Below are 25,084 nucleotides of genomic sequence, written 5' to 3'. Positions count from 1 at the left end.
CTACAGTCACCACGGTACCATATGGTTTCTCCTATGCAAATATTCCTCCTTAACGTCGGTCGAATGACTGGGGTAGGCGGAGCCTAGGAGGGATCATGTGACCAGCTTTGCTGGGCTCTTTGCCATTTCCTGTTGGGGAAGAGAATATCCCACAAGTAAGGATGACGCCGTGGACCGGACACACCGTTGGAGAAAGAAATTTATCAGGTAAACATAAATTCTGTTTTTTTGTATGCAGCTAACTTGCAATGCAATTTTCAACTACTGCACTATATTATAAAACATTAAAAATGGCTTTATTCTTCAGTTAACCAACACATTGCAATTGAACTGGTGCCTTAGTGTAACTGCCTAATTTAAAATTGAATTTTATTTAAAAATGACCTGCAGAAAAATTTTCGCTAAAAAAAAAATCTCATCGCAGAAAGTAAAAAAAAGTTCTGCCTCTGGGATTTTATGTTTTTGTGCACTAACTTAGCACAGCAGTTACACTTAGTAACTGGGCTATTTCCCTCTCTTTTTTGAAATTCCTCAACTACTCCTGAATGCAACGGCCATTTTTCAAATGTCTTGTTATTGAAGGGTAGGATATTTTTATTATTTTTTAACAGCGCATTATTATTTACTTTTGTTACAGAACTTTAGATGAGTTTAGGACATGAAAGTTATATACAAAGTTTAAATGTTAAGATTAAATTGTATGCTGCTTTTGATTTGGAATAATGGGAGAAAATTAATTAAATAATTAAAACCAATGTTAAATACAGTATAACATGATAAATGCATTAGAATACATAGTGAGATGTCAAAATGGCTAGATATGTAACAAAATTTATGAGGTTTTATATATTTAAAAGGGACAGAGAATATTTGCCAGCTTCACTCAACCTGACACTGGAATGTAAACAGTAGATCTCTGCATGCACGTCAGCTCTGTCTGTCTGTCTCCATGGGCACTCCTACTGATTGGAGGAGCTGCTCTGTGCAGAGAAAACTACAAAATAAAGCAGCATCTACAGAGGCGGACGGGGGAACAAATGAAGAGCATTTTCAGTGGTATTTTTATATAAATGTATGACTAATTTGTACATTTTAAAATACTTTTTTTTTATAGGTTATTCTCTCTGACAAATTGCTTTAGTGGAAAATAATATCAAAATGTTGACTGTCCCTTTAACTTATATGTGGCTATACTAAAATGATAATTCACAGTTTGTATCTAATAATTGCTTCTTATTTTTGTATAACAGTTAAAGCAAAACTAAATAGCTACTTACCGTCTTTAATGCTCTTGCACTCAGATTAACCATCATTCATCTAAAATCAAAGCATGCCGTGCGCTTAATGTGGAAACCTTTGTAAAGCATAATGGTATTGTGTTTTCATTTTATCTATGGCTTCCACTCAATGTGTACAACTGTAAAAGATATCCTTGTGTGATAAATTACATTCTTCTACCCTTCATGTACTTTTGTGCTATACAAATATCTATAGTGTGAGTAAAAAATGTAGCATTATTTAATAAAGAGAGATTACACTCAAACATTTTCTATTATGCATGTGAAAGACAAGCAATTCAACAGGTTTAAAGCATTTTACAGGAAAAGAAGATTTAATAAAAGCTGTTGAAATTGAATCTTACTACAAAACCATGTTGCATACCAAGGTATTCACAGCACTACTAGGAGCTAGCTGGTGACTACACATATACGCCTCTTGTCATATTCTCACCCAATGTGTTCTGCTAGCTGACATTAACCCCTTAATGACCACAGCACTTTTCCATTTTCTGTCCGTTTGGGACCAAGGCTATTTTTACATTTTTGCGGTGTTTGTGTTTAGCTGTAATTTTCCTCTTGCTCATTTACTGTACCCACACATATTATATACCGTTTTTCTCGCCATTAAATGGACTTTCCAGAGATACCATTATTTTCATCATATCTTATAATTTATTTAAAAAAAAAATATAAAATATGAGAAAAAAATGGAAAAAAAACACTTTTTCTAACTTTGACCCCCAAAATCTGTTACACATCTACAACCCCCAAAAAACACCCATGCTAAATATTTTCTAAATTTTGTCCTGAGTTTAGAAATACCCAATGTTTACATGTTATTTGCTTTTTTTGCAAGTTATAGGGCCATAAATACAAGTAGCACTTTGCTATTTCCAAACCATTTTATTCAAGATTAGCGCTAGTAACATTGGGACACTGATATCTTTCAGGAATCCCTGAATATCCCTTGACATGTATATATTTATTTTTAGAAGACATCCCAAAGTATTGATCTAGGCCAATTTTGGTATATTTCATGCCGCCATTTCACCGATAAATGCGATTAAATACAAAAAATCGTTCACTTTTTCACAAACTTTCGGTTTCTCACTGAAATTATTTACAAACAGCTTGTGCAATTATGGCATAAATGGTTGTAAATTTTTCTCTGGGATCCCCTTTGTTCAGAAATAGCAGACATATATGGCTTTGGCATTGCTTTTTGGTAAATAGAAGGCCGCTAAATGCCGCTGTGCACCACACGTGTATTATGCCCAGCAGTGCAGGGGTTAATTAGGGAGCTTGTAGGGAGCTTGTAGGGTTAATTTTAGCTTTAGTGTAGTGTAGCAGACAACCCAAAGTATTGATCTAGGCCCATTTTGGTATATTGCATGCCACCATTTCACCGCCAAATGCGATCAAATAAAAAAAAAAGTTCCCTTTTTCACAAACTTTTTGTTTCTCACTGAAATTATTTACAAACAGCTTGTGCAATTATGGCATAAATGGTTGTAAATTTTTCTCTGTGATCCCCTTTGTTCAGAAATAGCAGACACATATGGCTTTGGCATTGCTTTTTGGTACTTAGGCCGCTAAATGCGCATCACACGTATTATGGCTAGCAGTGAAGGGGTTAATTAGGTAGCTTGTAGGGAGCTTGCAGGGTTAATTTTAGCTTTAGTGTAGAGCTTAGCCTCCCACCTGAAACATCAGACCCCCTGATCCCTCCCAAACAGCTCTCTTCCCTCCCCCACCCCACAATTGTCCCCGCCATCTTAAGTACTGGCAGAAACTCTGCCAGTACTAAAATAAAAGCTATATTTGGGCTTTTTTTTTTTTAAGAAAAGGCATATTTACATATGCTGCTCTGTAGGACCCCCCTTTAGCCCCCAACCTGACTGATCCCCCACCAAACAGCTCTCTAACTCTCCCCCTCTGCCTTAATGGCCGCCATCTTGGGTACTGGCAGCTGTCTGCCAGTACCCAGTTTAGAATAAAATTGCTGATATTTTTTGTTTTCTCCCCTTTTCTGTAGTGTAGCTCCCTGCCCCACCAAAGACCAACCCCCCACCCCCTCCTAGATACTTCCGATTTATATATATATATTTAATTTAAATACCCCTTTCTCAAACTTTTGAAAGTTACAGTTTCTGTAGTGTAGCGTTCCCACCCGCTCCCGCCCCGTGCACGCGCCCGCCCGCCACCCCCCGTGCACGCGCGCGCACCCGTGCGCGCCCCCATCGGCCCTGCCCCCGATCCCGCCCCCCTCTACATTACCCGGCCCATCGATGGCCGCCCACCCGCCTCCCAAGTCGGCTCCCACCCACCAACGATACCGGCCATCGATGTCCGGTGCAGAGAGGGCCACAGAGTGGCTCTCTCTGCATCGGATGGCCATCTAGAGTTATTGCAGGATGCCTCCATATCGAGGCATCACTGCAATAACCGGAAAGCAGCTGGAAGCGAGCAGGATCGCTTCCAGCTGCTTTCCACACCGAGGACGTGCAGGGTACGTCCTCAGGCGTTAACTGCCTTTTTTTTGAGGACGTACCCTGCACGTCCTCGGTCGTTAAGGGGTTAAAGGGACAGTCTAGTCAAAATTAATGATTCAGATAGGGCATGCAATTTTAAACAACTTTCCAATTTACTTTTATCATCAAATTTACTTTGTTCTCTTAGTATTCTTTATGAAAGCTAAACCTAGGTTGGCTTGGCTCGTATAATTGCTAAGCCCTTGAAGGTCACCTATTATCTCAGTGCACTATGAAAGTTTTACAGTTTACAGTTAGACACTGCTAGTTCATGTGCGTTATATAGATAATATTGTGTTGACTCATGTTGAGTCAGCACTGATTGGCTAAGATGCACGTCTGTCAAAAGAACTGAAATAAGGGGGCAGTCCTCAGAGGCTTAGATACAATGTATATACAGAGGTAAAAAGTTGGGGAAAATTGAGGAATGTGTAATAAAGGGATTATCTGTCTTTAACTTTGCAGGGGTTAAACACATAGGTATAGGTAACTAATAGTGTAATAATTAAATGCTATAAATGTTGAAAATAACATTCATGCAGATATCTTTAATTAAATGGACAGTCTACAATAGAATGTGTATTTTTTTAAAAGATAGATCATTCCTTTATTACCCATTACCCAGTTTTGCACAACCAACACAGTTATATTATTATACTTTTTACCTCTGTGATTACCTTGTATCTAAGCATTTTCTGAGAGCCCCCTGATCACATGACTGTGACTATTAATTATCTATTGACTTGCATTTAGTATTGTGTTGCCCTAACTCTTAAATAACTTCTCGGGCATGAACACATTTTTATCTATATGGCCCACATACACTATCAGTCTCCTGTTGTGAAAAGCAACTACAAAAGCACATGATTAAGAGGCTGTGTATAGAGTCTTTGAAACAGGCAGAAATTTAGAGGTTTAAATGTTATAAAGTATATTAATCTAACAATGTTGGCTATGCAAAACTGGGGAATGGGTAATAAAGGCATTATCTATCTTTTTAAACAATAACAATTTTTGTGTAGACTGTCCCTTTAAATCATTACCTTCTTATGGTAGGGATATTAAATTGCCATTCATAAATAGAATAAAGTTTGTAAATATTTGCAAAATATTTATGTGTACAGAATTTGAATACAAATTGTGTAAAATAATCTCTCACCTAATTTGAATAACAATGTAAATGTTATGTAGTCCTTATGATATGTGCTATTTACATATTGAAAATGTGTACTTTTCTCTTCATACATATTATGTACATATGTTGGGACTTAACAACCTTCAGCTATCCATCTGGTAACCTTGCAATTAATGTTATTGCAAGTAAAGGAAAAGAAACTATCTGCATAGTTCAAGAGGATAAAGAACACAATGCAGACATCCTGGCAGTGCTCAGTTCCTATGGAAAAGCCACTTGTTATCATCCAAATGGAGTTGTATGGTATGTTTTACTGAGTGTTATGTGAGTCAAACCTCCGACTTATTCCTTGTTTATGCACCAGTGCTGAAATGAGAGTCCTGTTGTCTCTATTTATGCCGTGGTTTTCCTGGGGGATTCTGTGACTAGCCAGACCCCAAACTTTCTTTACATTCAGATGTGGCAGAACAATATAGCCCACCTATATATATTCTTGGCCAGGTCCCAGATGTTTGTTTATATATTTGATAATAATTACAAACACACTATTAGCAATTACTTACCGTGTCAGTATATAACAGGCTTGTATAGCCTGATCCAGGGGCTACAATTCATCTCTCTAAGGCCCATTAAAAGACAGTAAATGCTTGAGACTTTAGAGTTTAATATAAAAAACACAGCAGGCTGTTCAAGGCTAACCCTGCTACATATTTTCCCCTAACTATATCTATATGACCGTGACTAGTCTTATCAGCTGCAGACTTAAGGTTGTACTAGTTCCTCCAAATAAGGCAAATTTTAGGTGAAGTGTGACTAATAAAAAAAAAAACTGGTTCAGCAAAAAAATAAATGTTTTTTTGTTTAAAAAAAATGTTTAGACCTAGCTGATGTGCTATTAAATAGCAAAAGATCAGAGTCCCTTGTAATTACAAATTGTTTACTGAGAGGCCCTTCATTTATTAAAAAAAAGTCAACACTTTGATCCTATAGTTGCAATATTGCTTTCAAGTAGTGAATGTGTGTTACTTGAGAACACAGGAGTAGAGCAATTATTCTTATCACAAGCATAAGCTAATTAGAATGCTATGTCTCTAATTAGCATAATAAGGCACTCAGGTGATATCTCACATGTTCTTTAGAAGGAAATGATAATTACAGTAAAAAAGTAAATGACAAGTGCTGTGTGATGCAGAGCTTCAGTTCTATTTAAATGCACCTCATAATTACAAGATCTTTTTCTGCAGTTTTGCTGTAAATTATCATTCTAGTTGAGAGTGACTGTGTTTACAATGTATTAAAACCGTGGCTAGATTACGAGTGGAGCGCAAATTAGCGCTCCCTCTCACACGTTGACTATGCTATACTGAGGCTTTTTGCTCTTATTACAAGTTGAAAGTAAAAATAGCCCGAATGGTGCAAAAACTTGAACTTCAGATATCATATACATGGTAATGTATTCCCCCTAGACTTCAATGGAGTGCAAAAAGTGGAAAAAAAACTAACACCCTTACTTGTGCACCTGATCAAGTGCGCTAACCCGATATGAATATGTTCTTTTTATTCTTAAAGGGACATGAAACCCAAAAATTAATTCTTTCATGATTCAAACAGAGAATACAATTTTAAACAACTTTCTACTTTGCTTCTATTATTTAATTTTTTTCCTTCTCTTGTTATCCTTTGCTGAAAAGTCAACACTTTGATCCTATAGTCAACACTTTGATCCTATAGTTGCAATATTGCTTTCAAGTAGTGAATGTGTGTTACTTGAGAACACAGGAGTAGAGCAATTATTCTTATCACAAGCATAAGCTAATTAGAATGCTATGTTTCTAATTAGCATAATAAGGCACTCAGGTGATATCTCACATGTTCTTTAGAAGGAAATGATAATTACAGTAACAAAGTAAATGACAAGTGCTGTGTGATGCAGAGCTTCAGTTCTATTTAAAGGACCAGTCAACACATTAGATTTGCATAATCAACAAATGCAAGATAACAAGACAATGCAATAGCACTTAGTCTGAACTTCAAATGAGTAGTAGATTTTTTATAACAAATTTCAAAGTTACGTATATTTCCACTCCCCTTGTACCATGTGATAGCAATCAGCCAATCACAAATGCATATACGTATAGTCTGTGAATTCTTGCACATGCTCAGTAGGATCTGGTGACTCAAAAATTGTAAATATAAAAGACTGTGCACATTTTTTTTAATGGAAGTAAATTGGAAAGTTGTTTAAAATTACATGCTGTATCTGAATCATGAAAATTCAATTTAACCTGAGTGTCCCTTTAAATGATACATACTGTATATGTTTTGAAAAGCTTAGCATGTTTTTGCTGAAAAACAATGTCAGCAAACCAATAAATCAATCTGAACGTTTACAGAAATATGTGCAAATGCTGCACTAATTTGTAAGTGACTGCAGGACATTTTCAGCCCCCAACTTGAATTTACTTCTGAAATATAATTAACAAATTGATAGTAAAATTTATTGAAAAATATAAAAAAGACCATAGACCTTAAAAAAAAAGTTTTTGTTTTAAATTGGAAAGACATTTTACGAATAAGATTACTAAAAAAAGAAACCATTGAAATATGTTAATGGTATATAAAGTTCCTCATAATTACAAGATCTTTTTCTGCAGTTTTGCTGTAAATTATCATTCTAGTTGAGAGTGACTGTGTTTACAATGTATTAAAACCGTGGCTAGATTACGAGTGGAGCGCAAATTAGCGCTCCCTCTCACACGTTGACTATGCTATACTGAGGCTTTTTGCTCTTATTACAAGTTGAAAGTAAAAGTAGCCCGAAGCGTGCAAAAACTTGAACTTCAGATATCATATACATGGTAATGTATTCCCCCTAGACTTCAATGGAGTGCAAAAAGTGGAAAAAAACTAACACCCTTACTCGTGCACCTGATCAAGTGCGCTAACCCGATATGAATATGTTCTTTGTATTCTTAAAGGGACATGAAACCCAAAAATTAATTCTTTCATGATTCAAACAGAGAATACAATTTTAAACAACTTTCTACTTTGCTTCTATTATTTAATTTGTTTCCTTCTCTTGTTATCCTTTGCTGAAAGGTTTATCTATTCAAGCTCAGGAGCAGCAGAGAACCTAGATTCTAGCTGTTGATTGGTGGCTGCATGTATATATCGATGTATATATAACATGTGTTCAGTTAGAAACCATTAGTGCAATGCTGCTCCTTCAATAAATGATACCAAGAGAATGAAACAGATTAGATAATAGAAGTACATTAGAAAGTTGTTTAAAAATGTATTCTCTATCTGACTCATGAGAGAAAAAAATGTTGGGTCCCTTTAAATACATATTTCTATATATATCTGATGATTTTTGGGTAAAATATATATATACATATACTGTGTATATATATATATATATATATATATATATATATATATATATATATATATATATATATATATATGAAATGTTTTAATCAACAGGAGAAATCATCCAGGATAAATCAACCAGGATGAAGAAAGACATGGATTGCAGCACTCTTTTTGAAAAAATATTATTTTTTACTAGCACAATAATAGAAATAGATAACAAAGGAGTTGGTATGGAGGTCCCCTACCCCCACACACACAGTGCAAAAAGTGGAATATATACAAAACAATTATTCAAACCATATTGCAACAATAAATACATCACAATAGTAGTATCAGATGTATCAAATCTAATATACTAAACCTGACCGGTCAGGGGATGTGCAGGTTGAATTGCCTGAGAAATGTTGATATCTACAAGTAAGAAAAAGGCAACATGAATATGGTGATAAGGCACGTCATTCTTTCTACACCCTGCTGCACACAGCACCCCATTTTAGAGGTCTCAGCTGGGCAGGTAAATGGCAAGTGGGATCTAAGAAAGATACGGTACAATAATATCAGGCATACCAGGTAATTGTGTACAAATAGAATCTTATATACAGAGGGAAAGTGTACTGCAAAGATCAACTACACCCTGCTGCTACCGACGCCTCACCAGCTGAGACCTCTAAAATGGGGTGCTGTGTGCAGCAGGGTGTAGAAAGAATGACGTGCCTTATCACCATATTCATGTTGCCTTTATCTTACTTGTAGATATAAACATTTCTCAGGCAATTCAACCCGCACATCCCCTGACCAATCAGGTTTAGTATATTAGATTTGATACATCTGATACTACTATTGTGATGTATTTATTGTCGCAATTTGATTTGAATAATTGTTTTGTATATATTCCACTTTTTGCACTGTGTGTGTGGGGGTAGGGGCCCTCCATACCAACTCCTTTGTTATCTATTTCTATTATTGTGCTAGTAAAAAATAATATTTTTCAAAAAGAGTGCTGCAATCCCTGTCTTTCTTAATCCTGGTTGATTTATCCTGGATGATTTCTCCTGTTGATTAAAACATTTCATATTTGTATAAGGGTCTGCGCCACCATTAAAAAGAGAAGGTATAGCCGGTTGAGGCCACCTCTGGAAAACTAGCCTATAGCAAATGCTTCTCTCCTGTATATATTTCTTTATATATATATATATATATATATATATATATATATATATATATATATATATATATATATATATATATATATATATATATATATAACCGTTTCTGTTGTCATTATGATTTAAAAAGAGTAAACACAGTTGATTGATAATAAATGACTTCAGCCAAACACTAACCATGAGTGTAAGAAAAGTTTTTGTGTTATCATTCATATTCTCTGAAAAATGGCCAAGAAATCATAAATTCTCCCAGGGTATGTAAACTTATGAGCACAACTGTATATAGGAATGTCTATTTAAAAATATTAAGAACCTATTACCCTATGTTAATGTGAAATATTTATTATTTTTATGTTTTCAAGCAACTTGACTGCAAAGAAGAGCTCCAATACACTATATATATGTATACAAACATATTTATATGTAAACAATTAGTGCGCCACTCATAATCTAGCCTATTATTTGCTGCAATTCATTTTTAACAGCCAAACAACACCCACTACTTGCCATTTTTGTTTCTAGAGTAGATACAAATAACTACTGTTCTCTTGTTTTCAAAAGTTCAATTTTTTATAGTTCCTTATCAGAGCAGTCCTGCTGAGGGACAAATATGTTGCAGGGTTATACTTGTCGGCAGTGGAAAATCCTATCTAGGTAGACTCATGAGCAGCAATGCACTACTGGGACCTAGCTGTTAATTGGTGGCTGCAAATATATGCCTCTTGTCATTGACTCACCAAATGTGTTCCATTTATCAAGAATATGCAGCTTTGGAGCTCCGAGCCTGCAGCCAATAGTTAAGAAGCAGTTGTCATCAGGCCGCTGCTTACTAACCTGTATGCCAGATCTTACCTGGTGGATTAAAATTACCCAGACCAGTTTGCCCAGGGTGATTGACAGCCCCTACTCGTGAGCCATTGACCTCTGCTTGTGCAATGTTGAATGTGAGCAGCATATTGCTGCCCAATTGATGCGATCGGAAGCAAACCTTGTCCAGCCGTGCTTTGTTAAATGGGGCCAATATGTTCAACTAGCTCCTAACATTGAAGCATATTTGATAATAGCAGTAAATTGGAAAAAAAACATTTTTAAAGTTGTATGCTCTATCTGAATCCAGAAAGATGTTTTTTGGGTGGTCATGTCCTCTTAGATTACATGAAAGGGGTCAAAATAAATAAGAAAAGCATATTTTTTACTACATTTCTGACATTCAAAAACAAAACAAAAACAAATCAGTGACCAATATAGCCCCCTTTCTTTGCAAGGACACTCAAAAGCCTGCCATCCATGGATTCTGTCAGTGTTTTGATCTGTTCACCATCAACATTGCGTGCAGCAGCAATCACAGCCTCCCAGACACTGTTCAGAGAGGTGTACTGTTTTCCCTCCTTGTAAATCTCACATTTGATGATGGACCACAGGTTCTCAATGGGGTTCAGATCAGGTGAACAAGGAGGCCATGTCATTAGATTTTCTTCTTTTATACCCTTTCTTGCCAGCCACGCTGTGGAGTACTTGGACGCGTGTGATGGAGCATTGTCCTGCATGAAAATCATGTTTTTCTTGAAGGATGCAGACTTCTTCCTGTACCACTGCTTCAAGAAGGTGTCTTCCAGAAACTGGCAGTAGGACTGGGAGTTGAGCTTGACTCCATCCTCAACCCGAAAAGACCCCACAAGCTCATCTTTGATGATACCAGCCCAAACCAGTACTCCACCTCCAGTCCGTCTGAGTCGGACTGGAGCTCTCTGCCCTTTACCAATCCAGCCACGGGCCCATCCATCTGGCCCATCAAGACTCACTCTCATTTCATCAGTCCATAAAACCTTAGAAAAGGTTTGCCCAGTCTTGACATTTCAGCTTGTGTGTCTTGTTCAGTGGTCGTCGTCTTTCAGCCTTTCTTACCTTGGCCATGTCTCTGAGTATTGCACACCTTGTGCTTTTGGGCACTCCAGTGATGTTGCAGCTCTGAAATATGGCCAAACTGGTGGCAAGTGGCATCTTGGCAGCTGCACGCTTGACTTTTATCAGTTCATGGGCAGTTATTTTGCGCCTTGGTTTTTCCACACGCTTCTTGCGACCCTATTGACTATTTTGAATGAAACGCTTGATTGTTCGATGATCACGCTTCAGAAGCTTTGCAATTTTAAGAGTGCTGCATCCCTCTGCAAGATATCTCACTATTTTTGACTTTTCTGAGCCTGTCAAGTCCTTCTTTTGACCCATTTTGCCAAAGGAAAGGAAGTTGCCTAATAATTATGCACACCTGATATAGGGTGTTGATGTCATTAGACCACACCCCTTCTCATTACAGAGATGCACATCACCTAATATGCTTAATTGGTAGTAGGCTTTCAAGCCTATACAGCTTGGAGTAAGACAACATGCATAAAGAGGATGATGTGGTCAAAATACTAATTTGCCTAATAATTCTGCACTCCCTGTACTTACGCTCATTCCTGTACCTGTTTCAGGATTCTCTGTTCCCCTGTCTTGGATCCCTGAGGCTGGGTTGGTCCAGCTGGATGTGGATCTGCAGGTCAGGATGGCCGAGCGGTCTAAGGCACCGTGTTCGGGTTGCAGTCTCCTCTGGATGTGTTAGCTTGTTGAGTCTACCCTGTTATCTCAGTCTGCTAAGGTATAGATTTTCCTTTCACTTTGTTCCATTGATTTAAGAAGAGGGTTTACTCTTCCTTCGGGTTCTGAGGGTATACTCTCCTCTTGGGGGGCCTCGATTGAGGTTTTGTGTTCCCCTTTTTAGGGACCTTTGTGTAGGTCCGGCGACTTAGGTTGCCTGGAGTGTGCCCTCTGTCCGGGGGTTGCTTTTGCGGTCTGTTTCTTTCTTGAGTGCTTCTTCCTTGCAAGTACCCTCTGTGTTGTCCGGTTATAGACTCTGTGTTCTCACCTGGGTGTATTACACACTTTTTCATGGTCGAATGCTTTGGTTTTCTATGGTCAGGCACTGGGAGGACTTTGCCTCTTCAGTTGCATTCTGTGCTTGCAGGATATTGGAGAGACGTCTGTTCTGTCCCTTTGCGTTACTGTGAGCTGGGCTCACTCTTGGAGGTGTTTTATTTTTTTTTTTTATTAGGAGACCTTTCGGTTTCCTCGGTTATCCTTTGCTTTGTCCCCTTGGGGGTTTTGACTGGTGTCCCCTTCATTTGTGGGGGGTGAACAGTGGGGGACCGTTTGTTGGGTGACAGTGTCTCCTGGAGGACTGTTGGCTCAGGCGAGTCTGTTTTCGGTCTCTAGTTTGACTTCTGGACTAACTGCGAGTAAGTGTCATTGGGGCTTTTCCTATTAAAGTTTTCTCGGCTTCAGAGGAAGCAGGGTTTTTTATTGGGTAGAGGTTCAGGCCTGGTGCCCTTAGTATGGGCCGCCTATTGTACCCTCCCGTCTTGGCATTGAGTGTCCTTTATAGCTTAGGTATTGTTTTCCCAAAAGTAATGAATGCAGCTGTGGACTCTTTCCATTTAAGAAGAAAAACATAAATTATTACTACTGTTGCTAGGGAGTTTGAAATAAAAACTTCATACACTGACATTTTTTAAGATACAGTTAAAGGAACATGAACCACTTTGAGATTGTAATAACATAAATTATGCTTACCTGATAATTTCCTTTTCTTCTGATGGAAAGAGTCCACAGCTCCCCACCCGTAATTTTATGTGGGGCATCCTTATATTCTTCTGGCACCTTTCACCCTGATATTTCTTCTACTGTTCCTTGTTCCTCGGCAGAATGACTGGGGGATGAGGGGAGTGGGAGGAGTATTTAAGCCTTTGGCTGGGGTGTCTTTGCCTCCTCCTGGTGGCCAGGTTCTTATTTCCCAAAATTAATTAATGCAGCTGTGGATTCTTTCCATCAGAAGAAAAGGAAATTATCAGGTAAGCATAATTTATGTTATTACAATCTCAAAGTGTTTCATGTTCCTTTAACTGTAGCCTAATAAAATGTCAGTGTATGAAGTTTCTATTTCAAACTCCCTAGCAACAGTAGTAGCATGTGACCTTTTATGTGATATGTTATTTCTTAAAGGGACATGAAAATTAAAAATTTTCTTTCATTATTCAGAGTTTACCATTAGAAAAAAAAAAAAATTACAATTTGCTCCTGTTGTCAAATGTAATTAATATGCAAATGTCTGGAGCACTATATATGGCAGTAGTTTTGAAATAATTATTTTGGTTAAATTGAACTATATTTTACTATCACTGCTGCCATCCAGTGCTCAAAAACATTCTTGCAAAATTGCTGCCATATAGTTCTCCATACACGTGTACCTACATAGGCATTCTCTTCAACAATGAATACCTTGAGTGCAACGTAAATTTGATAAGAAACGTAAATTGGAAACTTAATTGAAGAATCATGTTGGGTTTTGTGACCCTTTAATATGTTCTATCTATGTTTAGGTATATCTATATGTTTAACCCATTGGCTTCAATGCATTGCAACAAAGGGATTAAGAGTATTCAGTGCATGAAACTTTCGAACAGGGTACATGTACATCAATAAAAAATTCAGAATAAGGAGCGCTAAAGGCAAGCAGTAGAGTACTAGAGGATTGTCTAAAAAGTTTTATTAATACCCCTGAAATATAAAAAGACTAACACCTAGATTTAGAGTTCTGCGGTAGCCGTCAAAAGCAGCGTTAAGGGCTCCTAACGCTACTTTTGGCGGCCCGCTGGTATTTAGAGTCGTGTAGGTAAAGGACTTTTCCATACCACAGATCCCCTTACGCCAATTGCGTATCCTATCTTTTCAATGGGATCTTCCTAACGCTGGTATTTAGAGTCTTGGCTGAAGTGAGCGTTACAACTCTACTGACAAAACTCCTACCGCCCATGGAAAGGCTGTAGTTAAGAGCTTTCTAGGCTAACGCCGGTTTATAAGCTCTTAACTACAGTTCTCTAAAGTACACTAACACCCATAAACTACCTACGTACCCCTAAACCGAGGTCCCCCCACATCGCTGCCACTATAATAAAAAAATGTAACCCCTAATCTGTCGACCGCACACCGCCGCCACCTACATTATCCCTATGAACCCCTAATCTGCTGCCCCTAACATCGCTGACACCTACATATTTATTAACCACTAATCTGCCCCCCCCTAACGTCGCCGCTACCTTACCTACACTTCTTAACCCCTAATCTGTCGACTGGACCTCGCCGCCACTATAATAAATGGATTAACCCCTAAACCGCCGCACTCCCGCCTCACAAACACTATAATAAATAGTATTAACCCCTAATCTGCCCTCCCTAACATCGCCGCCACCTAACTTCAAGTATTAACCCCTAATCTGCCGACCGGACCTTGCCGCTACTCTAATAAATGTATTAACCCCTAAAGCTAAGTCTAACCCTAACACCCCCCCTAAGTTAAATATAATTTTAATCTAACGAAATAAATAAAATCTTATTAACTAAAGTATTCCTATTTAAAACTAAATACTTACCTGTAAAATAAACCCTAATATAGCTACAATATAAAGAATAATTATATTGTAGCTATTTTAGGATTTATATTTATTTTACAGACAACTTTGTATTTATTTTAACTAGGTAAAATAGCTATTAAATAGTTACTATTTAATAGCTACCTAGTTAAAATAATTACAAAATTACCTGTAAAATAAATCCTAACCTAAGTTAAAATGAAACCTAACACTACACTATCATTAACTAAATTACCTACAATTAAATAAACTAAACTAAATTACAAAAACAAACAAACACTAAATTACAAAAAATAAAAAAAGATTACAAGAATATTAGGCTAATTACACCTACTCTAAGCCCCCTAATAAAATAAAAAAGCCCCCCAAAATAATAAAGGTCCCTACCCTATTCCAAATTAAAAAGTAACCAGCTCTTTTACCAGCCCTTAAAAGGGCTTTTTGGGGGTTAGACTTAGCTTTAGGGGTTAATACATTTATTAGAGTAGTGGCAAGGTCCGGTCGGCAGATTAGGGGTTAATACTTGAAGTTAGGTGGCGGTGATGTTAGGGAGGGCAGATTAGGGGTTAATACTATTTATTATAGGGTTTGCGAGGCGGGAGTGCGGCGGTTTAGGGGTTAATAACTTTATTAGAGTAGCGGTGAGGTTCGGTTGGCAGATTAGGGGTTAATAAGTGTAGGTAAGGTAGTGGCGACGTTGGGGGGGGGCAGATTAGGGGTTAATAAATATAATATAGGTGTCGGCGATGTTAGGAACAGCAGATTAAGGGTACATAGGTACAATGTAGGTTGCGGCGGTGTCCGGAGTGGCAGATTAGGGGTTAATTGTGTAATGCAGTTGTCAGCGATAGCGGGGGCGGCAGATTAGGGGTTAATAAGTGTAAGGTTAGGGGTGTTTAGGCTCGGGGTTCATGTTAGGGTGTTAGATGCAGACTTAGAAAGTGTTTCCCCATAGGAAACAATGGGGCTGCGTTAGGAGCTTAACGCTACTTTTTTGCAGGTGTTAGGTTTTTTTTCAGCCCAAACTGCCCCATTGTTTCCTATGGGGGAATCGTGCATGAGAACGTTTTTCCAGCTAGCCGCTACCGTAAGCAACGCTGGTATTGAAAGTTGAAGTGGCGGTAAATATGCCTTTACGCTCCCTTTTTGGAGCCTAACCCAGCCCTTCAGAGAACTCTAAATACCAGCGTTGTTTAGAAGCAGCGCTAGATGAAAAAAGATGCGTAGCTAACGCACCCCTTCGGCCGCAAAACTCTAAATCTAGGTGTAAATTAATACAAAACAAACTTAAAACTAGTATATCAGGATATTGCACAAATAATCAAGGGACGTCTCCCTTATAAAAAATACCGTAGTCGTTAATATAATTAGTATACAGCAACAATGAGGGTAAACCAATTCAATTAAACCAATGAATAACATTGTGATATATAATAGTTGCAAATATATTTTATAATGTAACGATACAAAACAGTGGTGGCAGTGTATCAAATAGCTAGCAGCAGCAATGTCATAGTGCCAAATAATTAGCAGCAGCAATCTTGTGAGTTTTAATGCAAAGTATAGCAGTACTTTTATACTGATATATCCACACAGATCATTGGTGGGTGAGCGGCAAGGGGTTAATCTGTTAAATATATCTCCTTAGTTTAGCCACCTAGTTTTACCACTTCTTACTTCACTCATAATTTCGAGTTTCAAGTTAGCGTTTCGGTGCCACGTTAATGGCAGGTTGCTGGCAGTACCGATATCAGTGTGTAGGTTAGAATATATCAAAGCCGTTTTACAGCATTTTAGTCCAAGTTTAGCAGGTCACCAAGTGTATCATAAATTATGTTTGCTGTTCCGCTTGTATGCGGTAAGATATTACCTTACTTTCGAGTACCTTTCTTGGGATACTTAGCCACAATCACGGCTCTCCTCAGCGTCCTCTTCCGACACTAACCTCTTCATTGCGATTCAGTAGGGTAGTCACATGACGAATTATGTTACTGGGAAACAGGGTTCATGCACTTAGAATAATTAAGAACAGCCGTTCAAAATTACAAGTCTTTAGACCTCCATCTATACTCTTGACTACTCAGGTCAATGGAAGTGCAAAAGTATTGTAAAGATGTATCTGTTTGTTAACACGTTCGCCCTTAATGCTTTATAAAAAACAAGATATTCGTCCTTGGTGACTAGCAGTTTAAATACCCCTCCTTTGTATCCCATTGGTCCTTTCAGGGTTTTCAATTAAAGGTGGATCAGTTTCTGTATTGTTAAGGTGGATTTTTTTGTATCTGTTGAATATATTCCATTTCTTTAGGCTGCTCAGTTTTTTAATTTAGATAACCATTGGAGTCTTAGTTGTTTCTATACATTTTTACATTTATATAGAGGAACTCTACATGTTACATGTTACATGTTCTTAAATACAACACCAATTAGATACAAGAATCTTCAGCTTTTTTTTTTAAAAAAAAAAAAACTACATCTTTATATGCATTATTAATACAGTCTTCCTAAAAGCAGTTTTTACCAAAATACACACTTAAAAAATGAATGTATTAAAAACCTCATATATTTAATATAATTCTTTAAAAAATCTTTTTTTGAAAAATCCTTCTAAATAAATTCCTTAAAAACTTTTTTTCTTCTAGGAGGATTTAGGCCAGACCCATATAACATTATTTAATTTAATTTATTATTTTATTATACTCATTGGGCTTAAGTGACAAGAAAAGGAGATACATCTAGGTCCAAGTTCAGACCTAGAGGATATAAAGTCTGCATATTATAGATTAACTCTGCTTCCTTTCTTAGAAGTTTCTGTTCAAAGTTGCCGCTTCTCCAATCTGGCTTAACTTTTAAGATACCCCAAAATTTAAAGTCCCATAAGTTATTTTTATGTGTTACCTGAAAGTGGTTATATAGATGTGTATCTAGGTTACCCTTTTTGATACAGCACAAGTGTTCGCGTATCCGTTCTTACATGGTCCTGGTAGTTTCACCTATATATTGTATGTTGCAGGTACTCTCAGTAATGTAGACTACACCCTTATCCTGACATCTAACTACCCCATTAATTTTGTGTGTATAGTAATTTTTCCTTGATTTGATTTGTTTACATTTACTACTATATCTACAAGATCTGCATCCAAAGCACGGGAAAAAAACATTCAGTAAATTCCCTTGGATGTCGCCTTCTCTCAGTAGTTTTTTTTCTACTTTTTTAAACTCACTTGGGGCAAGAATGCTTTTAACGTTTCTAGCCTTCCTATAAACTATTTGCAGGGAATTGGGCATTTCTCCCCTATAATAGGATCCATCTGGATTAGGTGCAAGTGTTTTTTCATACTTTTTCTGAGCAAATGATTATCACAATTATAATCTGTCACTAATGGAACCTTACATTTTTCTGATTCTATCTCTTGTGGTTCGTTACTAGCTTTTTTATAGGTCAGTAGACTCTTTCTATCCTTTATTTCAACCTGTTCTTTATCTTTTTTTTATTAATATCAGGGTTATAATCCCTATCTAAAAAAAATCTCTAGAATTTGTACCTGTTCCATATAGTCTAAAAGTCTTTGCAGTTACGTTTTATTCTTAAAGACTGTCCTTTTGGTATATTGTTTTTCCATTGACTAAAATGACAACTATTAAAATGTATGAGATTATTAGCGTCGACTTCTTTAAAACGAGTCTTTGTGATTAGATTATTTTCCATTATCTCAATATCCAGATCTAAGAAGGTAATTTTATCTGTGCTATAGGTATGGGTGAAGCTAATACCTATGTTGTTCCTAGTCACCTCCAGTAGAAACATATCTACAAGTCTGTAGAGGGCCCTTTCCAGATAAAGATGATATCGTCAATGTATCTTTTATAGAGTACGAGATTCACACCTAGTCTATGTGGGATAATGAATTCCTCCTCCCACTTGTCTAGAAATAAAATGGCATAGCTAGGTGCGAATCTCGAACCCATTGCTGTCCCCCTAATTTGTAAAAAGAAATTATTATTAAACGAAAAATAGTTTTGATTTAGTATAAAATCTATTCCTTGCAGTATAAAATCTTTCTGTTCTTTGTTCAATGTGGAGTCTCTTGTCATGAATAGGTCTGCAGCCTTAACCCCCAAGTCGTATTGTATACTGATGTACAGGGAAGATACATCACATGTCCCTATTATATGATTTGTCTTTCCATTTTATTTGGCCCAGACATTGCAAAATCTCTGTAGTGTCTTTAAGGTATGAAGGCACGTTTTTAATGTAATTCTACAGAAATGTATCTATGTATTGTGAGAGATTGGACGTGATAGATCCAATACCGGATATGATTGATCTCCCAGGTGAGTTTACCAGATCTTTATGGATCTTCGGCAGATAATATAATACCATAATTTTGGGATACTTAGGATTTTCAATTATCTTCTTCTCTTTTCTAGTTAGTTTGTTAGTAGTGTATTTGTTCAGTTTTGCGTTTGATATATCTTTCTGCACTACTTTCTCAAAGAGTTTGAGGTTCCTGCCTTTCTCATTTGCTGGAAAAAAATTTGACTTTGGTTTCAAATCTGTGTGTTTCATCTTGGGATTATTGTTCACTCTAGTTGTATATGTCAGATTCTGTGTCCTATTTCTTTCAATTGGATTTTTTGCAAAAAATCTCTTCAGGGTTATCTTCCTAACATACTTTCCCTTTCTTCCACCTCTTGTGCCTCTGTGTTTCTTTTTCTTAAGGGGGGCATTTGTGACTTGCTGGATGTCCCTTGTATTGCTGGTCTCTCCTCTAAAATATATATTTCAATGGGGAATTAGTTTTAACTAGTACTCTCTCAAATCTGTTTATGTGGATTATATTCCAATCTGGATTATTATTTATCTGGTGTTGACTCCCCCTTGTGAATTCCTTTTCCCTAGAATTATTATTATAGTATCTATAATTTCTTCTACTATATTAGTTTATGTAGTGAGGGTTATATCCTAAAGTGACTATTATCTCTATGATCATACCACCTCCTTTGGTCATATCTGTCAAATTTTCTACCTCTATGTGCAGAGTGTGCATATTCCTCTGGGTGTGTGTCATATCTCCTGTTGGCAAACCTAGAGTCTATTCTTCCTTCTCTGTGCCAATTCTCTCTATTCTGCAGAATGTTGTTAAAAACTTGCCTATATACCTTAAAGAAACTACAGAGATTTTGCAATGTCTGAGCCAAATAAAATAGGAAGAAAATTATATAATAGGGACTTGTGGGTACAAGATTCGCACCTAGCTATGCTAATTTATTTCTAGGCAAGTGGGAGGAGGAATTAATTATCCCACATAGACTAGGTGTGAATCTCGTATTGTCAGGGTTTTTTCCCTGATCTGTTTGCCATGTGCTGCTGGCAGTCATTTTACTCACCTCTTCCTGACTCTGGTGCATACTGTGTGATGCTGCTCATTTCCTGCACTTCCTTTTATGGCCAGACTGGTGTACATCATCCGTGTGAGATAGGATGCAGTCTCAGAATTGTGATGTCATCACTTATTATTTAAAGGGCCTCTGTTCAGTATGCTTTGCCCTTGCGTTGTCTCAGACCTGTTTGTGAGAGTTCCTGTGTATTACCTGGCTGTCTGACGTCCCTCCTGGTTTCTGATCCCTGGCTTGTTCCTGACTCTGCTGTTCTCCTTGTTCCTGATTCCGGCTCGTCTGACTATTCACTTTGGCTTCTGACTCGGCTCATCTGACTACCAGTTCTGGTTTTGATTCCTGGCTTGTTATTTGACTTGTGGACTTTTTATTATTTTTTGCTATTAATAAAGGTGTGATTATTTTTGCACTTCTTGTCTCAGTATGATTCCTGGCACCCTGACATTACGCAAGGGCCATGAATCCTGATGGTGCTAATAATCCACCTTTACCTGCCATAATTTCCAGGATGGATGAACAGGATCACCGTTTGGATTAATTTGCACTATCCCTGCAAACCCTGCTGACTCGCACTGCACATTTGGACCAAAGTGTCCCGCAAGTTATGGCTGCTCCTGTTTCTGCTGCTGCACCTAGTCCTACCAGGAGCATGTCTGGTTCTGCACCTCTACCTCAGCGATATGAAGGCGATGCTAATCAGTGCAGAGGGTTTTTGAGCCAGTTGGACATTTACTTTGAGATGTTACCTCAGGCGTTTCCCTCTGACAGAGCTAAGGTGGGATTTCTCATCTCGTTACTCTCTGACACAGCTCTTGCCTGGGATAATCCCTTGTGGCAGACTAATAAACCTGTGATTTCAAATTACCCTGAATTTGTGGCCTCCTTTCGAAGGGTATTTGATGTTCTGGCTCGCTCCTCCTCTGCTGCTAAACGACTCATGTCCATTCAGCAAGGTACAAGATCTGTTGCTCAGTATGCTATTGAGTTCTGTACGCTTTCCGAGGAGGTAGGTTGGAACAATGAAGCCCTTTTTGCTGCCTTCTTTCATGGGCTCTCTGATGCGATTAAGGACGAAGTTGCTGCCAGAGATTTACCAGAAGATCTCGAGGCATTGGTGTCTTTTTTGATCCTAATTGACATCAGACTAAGTGAGACGCCCTATTTCAAGGAGCGCTTGTGTAAGCCTCCTGTTCCGTTGTCTCCTACGTGTTTGTTCCCACCCATGCCTTCCTCTCCTCCCATGCGGAGAGGGCCTTTAAGAGGAGGGAGGGGCTCTGCCTCTATTGTGGGCTATAGGGCCACCTTTTGAAGTCTTGTCCTACACGGCCGGGAAACGCTCACACCTAAGGTCCCGACGGGGGCATACCTTGAGTGGTTTATCCTCGTTCCCAGAACCACTAAAGGAGAAACCTTTGGTCATGGTTGTCCTTTCCTGGGTGGACTCCTCCATAGTCACCCAGGCTCTTGTTGACTCCAGTGCTGCGTGCTATTTCATTGACAGTGCTTTTGTATCTAAGCACTCCATTCCTGTTTTGCCTCGGTCCGTTCCGCTTGCTATTGAGGCCATTGATGGCAGGCCCCTTCAGCCCGCACTCGTTACTCACGAAACTTCTCCGTTATCCATGGCTGTTCGGGCTCTCCATTTTGAAACCCTCCAGTTCCAGGTGATAAACTCTCCCCATTTTCCGGTTATTCTGGTCTATCCCTGGCTCCAAAAGCACAATCCCAGTCTCGACTGGCGCAAGTCCGAAATTTTGTCGTGGTCTCTGCAAAATATTTCCACTTCGGAAACCAGTTAAAGTGTTGTGCACGTCTTCGGTATCTCAATTGCCAAAGGAGTACCGAGAGTTCCTAGACGTTTTTGACAAGGTGCATGCCGATATGTTGCCTCCTCACCGGTCTTACGATTGTGCCATAGACCTGCAACCCAGAGCCATTCCTCCTCGGGCCGGGTTTACCCTCTATCTGTTGCAGAGAATTGTGCTATGGAAGAATATGTTGCCGATGCTCTGTTGCGGGGGATCATCCACAAATCCTGCTCTCCTGCAGGGGCTGGCTTCTTCTTTGTGAAGGAAAGTGGTGGCGAGTTAAGACCATACATCAATTATAGGGGTCTTAATCGTCTTACCATTAAGAATGCTTACCCTATTCCGCTCATTACGGAACTCTTTGACCACCTCAAGGGAGCTACGGTCTTTACTAAACTTGATTTGAGAGGAGCGTACAATCTCGTTAGGATCAAGGAGGGCCACGAATGGAAAACAGCATTTAACACCAGGAGCGGGCATTATCAGTATCTTGTAATGCCCTTTGGCCTATGTAATGCTCCTGCTGTTTTCCAGGAATTTATTAATGATGTCCTATGAGATATGTGGCAACAGTGTGTTTTGTTGTACTTAGACGACATCCTCATACATTCAACCTTCCTAGGTTATGTTATCTCCTTAGCTGGGTTCTCCATGGATCCTGACAAGTTATCTGCAGTTCTGCAGTGGCCTCGCCCAGTTGGTCTTCGGTCTATTCAATGTTTTTTAGGGTTCGCTAATTACTATAGAAAGTTTATTAAAAACTTTTCTTCCTTGGTCAAACCTATCACAGATATGACCCGTAAAGAGAATGATCCACTTCTTTGGTCACCTACTGACATTAAGGCCTTTGATAGTTTTAAGACTGCCTTTGCTGCCGCTCCAGTTCTGGCTCATCCTAACCCTGTCTTGCCTTTCGTTCTTGAGGTTGATGTGTCTGAGACTGGATTAGATGCCCTCTTGTCTCAACGTCCTATGCCTGACGGTTCCTTGCATCCATGTGGTTTCTTCTCTAAGACATTGTCTCCAGCGGAATGCAATTATGAAATTGGCGACAGAGAATTACTGGCCATAATTTTGGCACTCAAGGAATGGAGGCATCTTCTTGAGGGAACTAGCGTGCCAGTGCTCATTCTTACTGATCACAAGAATTTAACTTATCTATCTGAAGCAAAACGTTTGTCGCCCTGACAGGCCAGATGGGCGATATTTTTGTCTCGGTTTAATTATGTGGTCTCCTACCTGCCTGGTAGTAAAAATGTTAGGGCTGATGCCATCTCTCGACAATTTTCGCCTCTGTCCAAGGAGGAGTCTGTACCTACTTCAGTTATACCTCCTGACCATATTTTGGCTACCATACGTTCTAATTTGACTTCTCCCTTGGGGGAGGAGATCCTGGCTACACAAACCAATGCACCTCCTGAGAAACCTAGTGGTAAGTGTTTTGTTCCTGGGAATCTTCGAACTAAACTTTTGCACACTTACCACTATCCTAAAGCCGCAGGTCACCAAGGCAAGAAACAAATTATTTGGTCTGTCACTCGACAATTCTGGTGGCCAGCTCTTTGTTCTGATGTTGCGGCATATGTTGCCTCCTGTTCAGTTTGTGCACAGAATAAGACTCCTCTACGTCTTCCTGTGGGTCTTCTTCAACCTATTGCTAATGGTGAGCGTCCTTGGACACATCTTTCTATGGACTTCATTGTTGAGCTCCCTGTTTCCAATGGCAATACTGTTATCCTTATGGTAGTTGACCTTTTTTCTAAAATGTCACATTGCATTCCCTTGAAGAAGTTGCCTACCGCTCAGGAGCTTGCTTCAATTTTTGCCCGGGAGGTCTTCCGTTTACATGGGTTACCCAAGGAGATAGTGTCGGACCGGGGTAGCCAGTTTGTCTCTAGATTTTGGCGTTCCTTTTGTGCTCAAATGGGGATCCAGCTTTCCTTCTCCTCGGCATATCACCCTCAATCCAATGGGGCTGCGAAACTGTCTAATCAAGCTCTTAAACAGTTCCTCGGATTCTATGTCTCGGATCACCACAATAATTGGTCTGAACTGTTACCTTGGGCAGAGTTTGCTCGTAATAGTGCTATTAATGCTTCCTCCAAGTTATCCCCATTCATGGCGAATTATGGGTTTCAACCATCCTTGTTGCCCGATTCATTCATGTCTCAGGGTATTCCGGCTTTGGAGGAGCATCTCCGGCACCTCCGTTCCACGTGGGTGCAGATTTTGGATTGCCTTCATCGTTCTATGCAGTGCCAAAAGTTCCAGGCTGATCGTAGGCGTCTGCCCGCACCTTCCTACCAGGTTGGTGAGAGAGTTTGGCTGTCCTCCCGCAACTTGAACCTTCGTGTGCCTTCCAATAAACTGGCTCCCCGTTATGTTGGTCCTTTTCGAATACTCAGACGGGTCAATCCTGTGGCCTACGCTCTTGAACTTCCTCCTGCATTGCGCATCTCCAGTGTTTTTCATGTCTCCCTCTTGGAACCATTGGTTTGTAATCGGTTTACCACTGTGTGGCCTCGTCCCCGCCCTATCTTTGTTGACAACCATGAGGATTATGAGGTTAGCAGCATTATTGACTCTCGTATGTCCAGGGGCCGTGTACAGTATTTGGTTCACTGGAGGTGCTACGGTCCGGAGGAGCGTTCATGGGTTCCCTCCTCTGATGTTCATGCTCCCGTCCTCCTTCGTGCCTTCCATGCCCGTGTAATATCCCTTTAAGTAATGTCCCTTTAAGTAATGTTCCTTTTAGTAAACTCCCCCTATTTATCCTTTATAGCCTCATTTCCTTTTTGGTTCTTTGCTTGAGTATTTTGTTTAAGCAGAGTATCTGAATTGTACCCTGCCTAGTGTCTCATATTCAAGTCAAATTTAACCCACTAATAACTTGTACTTTTGTATTGGAGTTATTGGAACTCTTT

At 38.9% G+C, this 25,084-nt stretch overlaps 1 protein-coding gene across 1 annotated transcript in view; it reads left to right on the top strand.

Annotated features, from left to right (window-relative positions):
* ERICH6 (glutamate rich 6) overlaps positions 1 to 25,084 on the top strand; it is a 310,411-nt gene that overhangs the window by 183,152 nt on the left and 102,175 nt on the right. The window contains exon 9 of the mRNA XM_053711724.1: positions 5,094 to 5,249. Coding sequence (XP_053567699.1) covers positions 5,094 to 5,249 — 156 coding nt within the window. The remainder of the gene's footprint in view (positions 1 to 5,093; positions 5,250 to 25,084) is intronic.

Source organism: Bombina bombina, chromosome 4 (assembly GCF_027579735.1).
Source record: "Bombina bombina isolate aBomBom1 chromosome 4, aBomBom1.pri, whole genome shotgun sequence".
NCBI lineage: Eukaryota > Metazoa > Chordata > Amphibia > Anura > Bombinatoridae > Bombina > Bombina bombina.
Note: the sequence above shows the minus strand (reverse complement) of the source record. Positions and strands in the feature narration are given on the sequence as shown.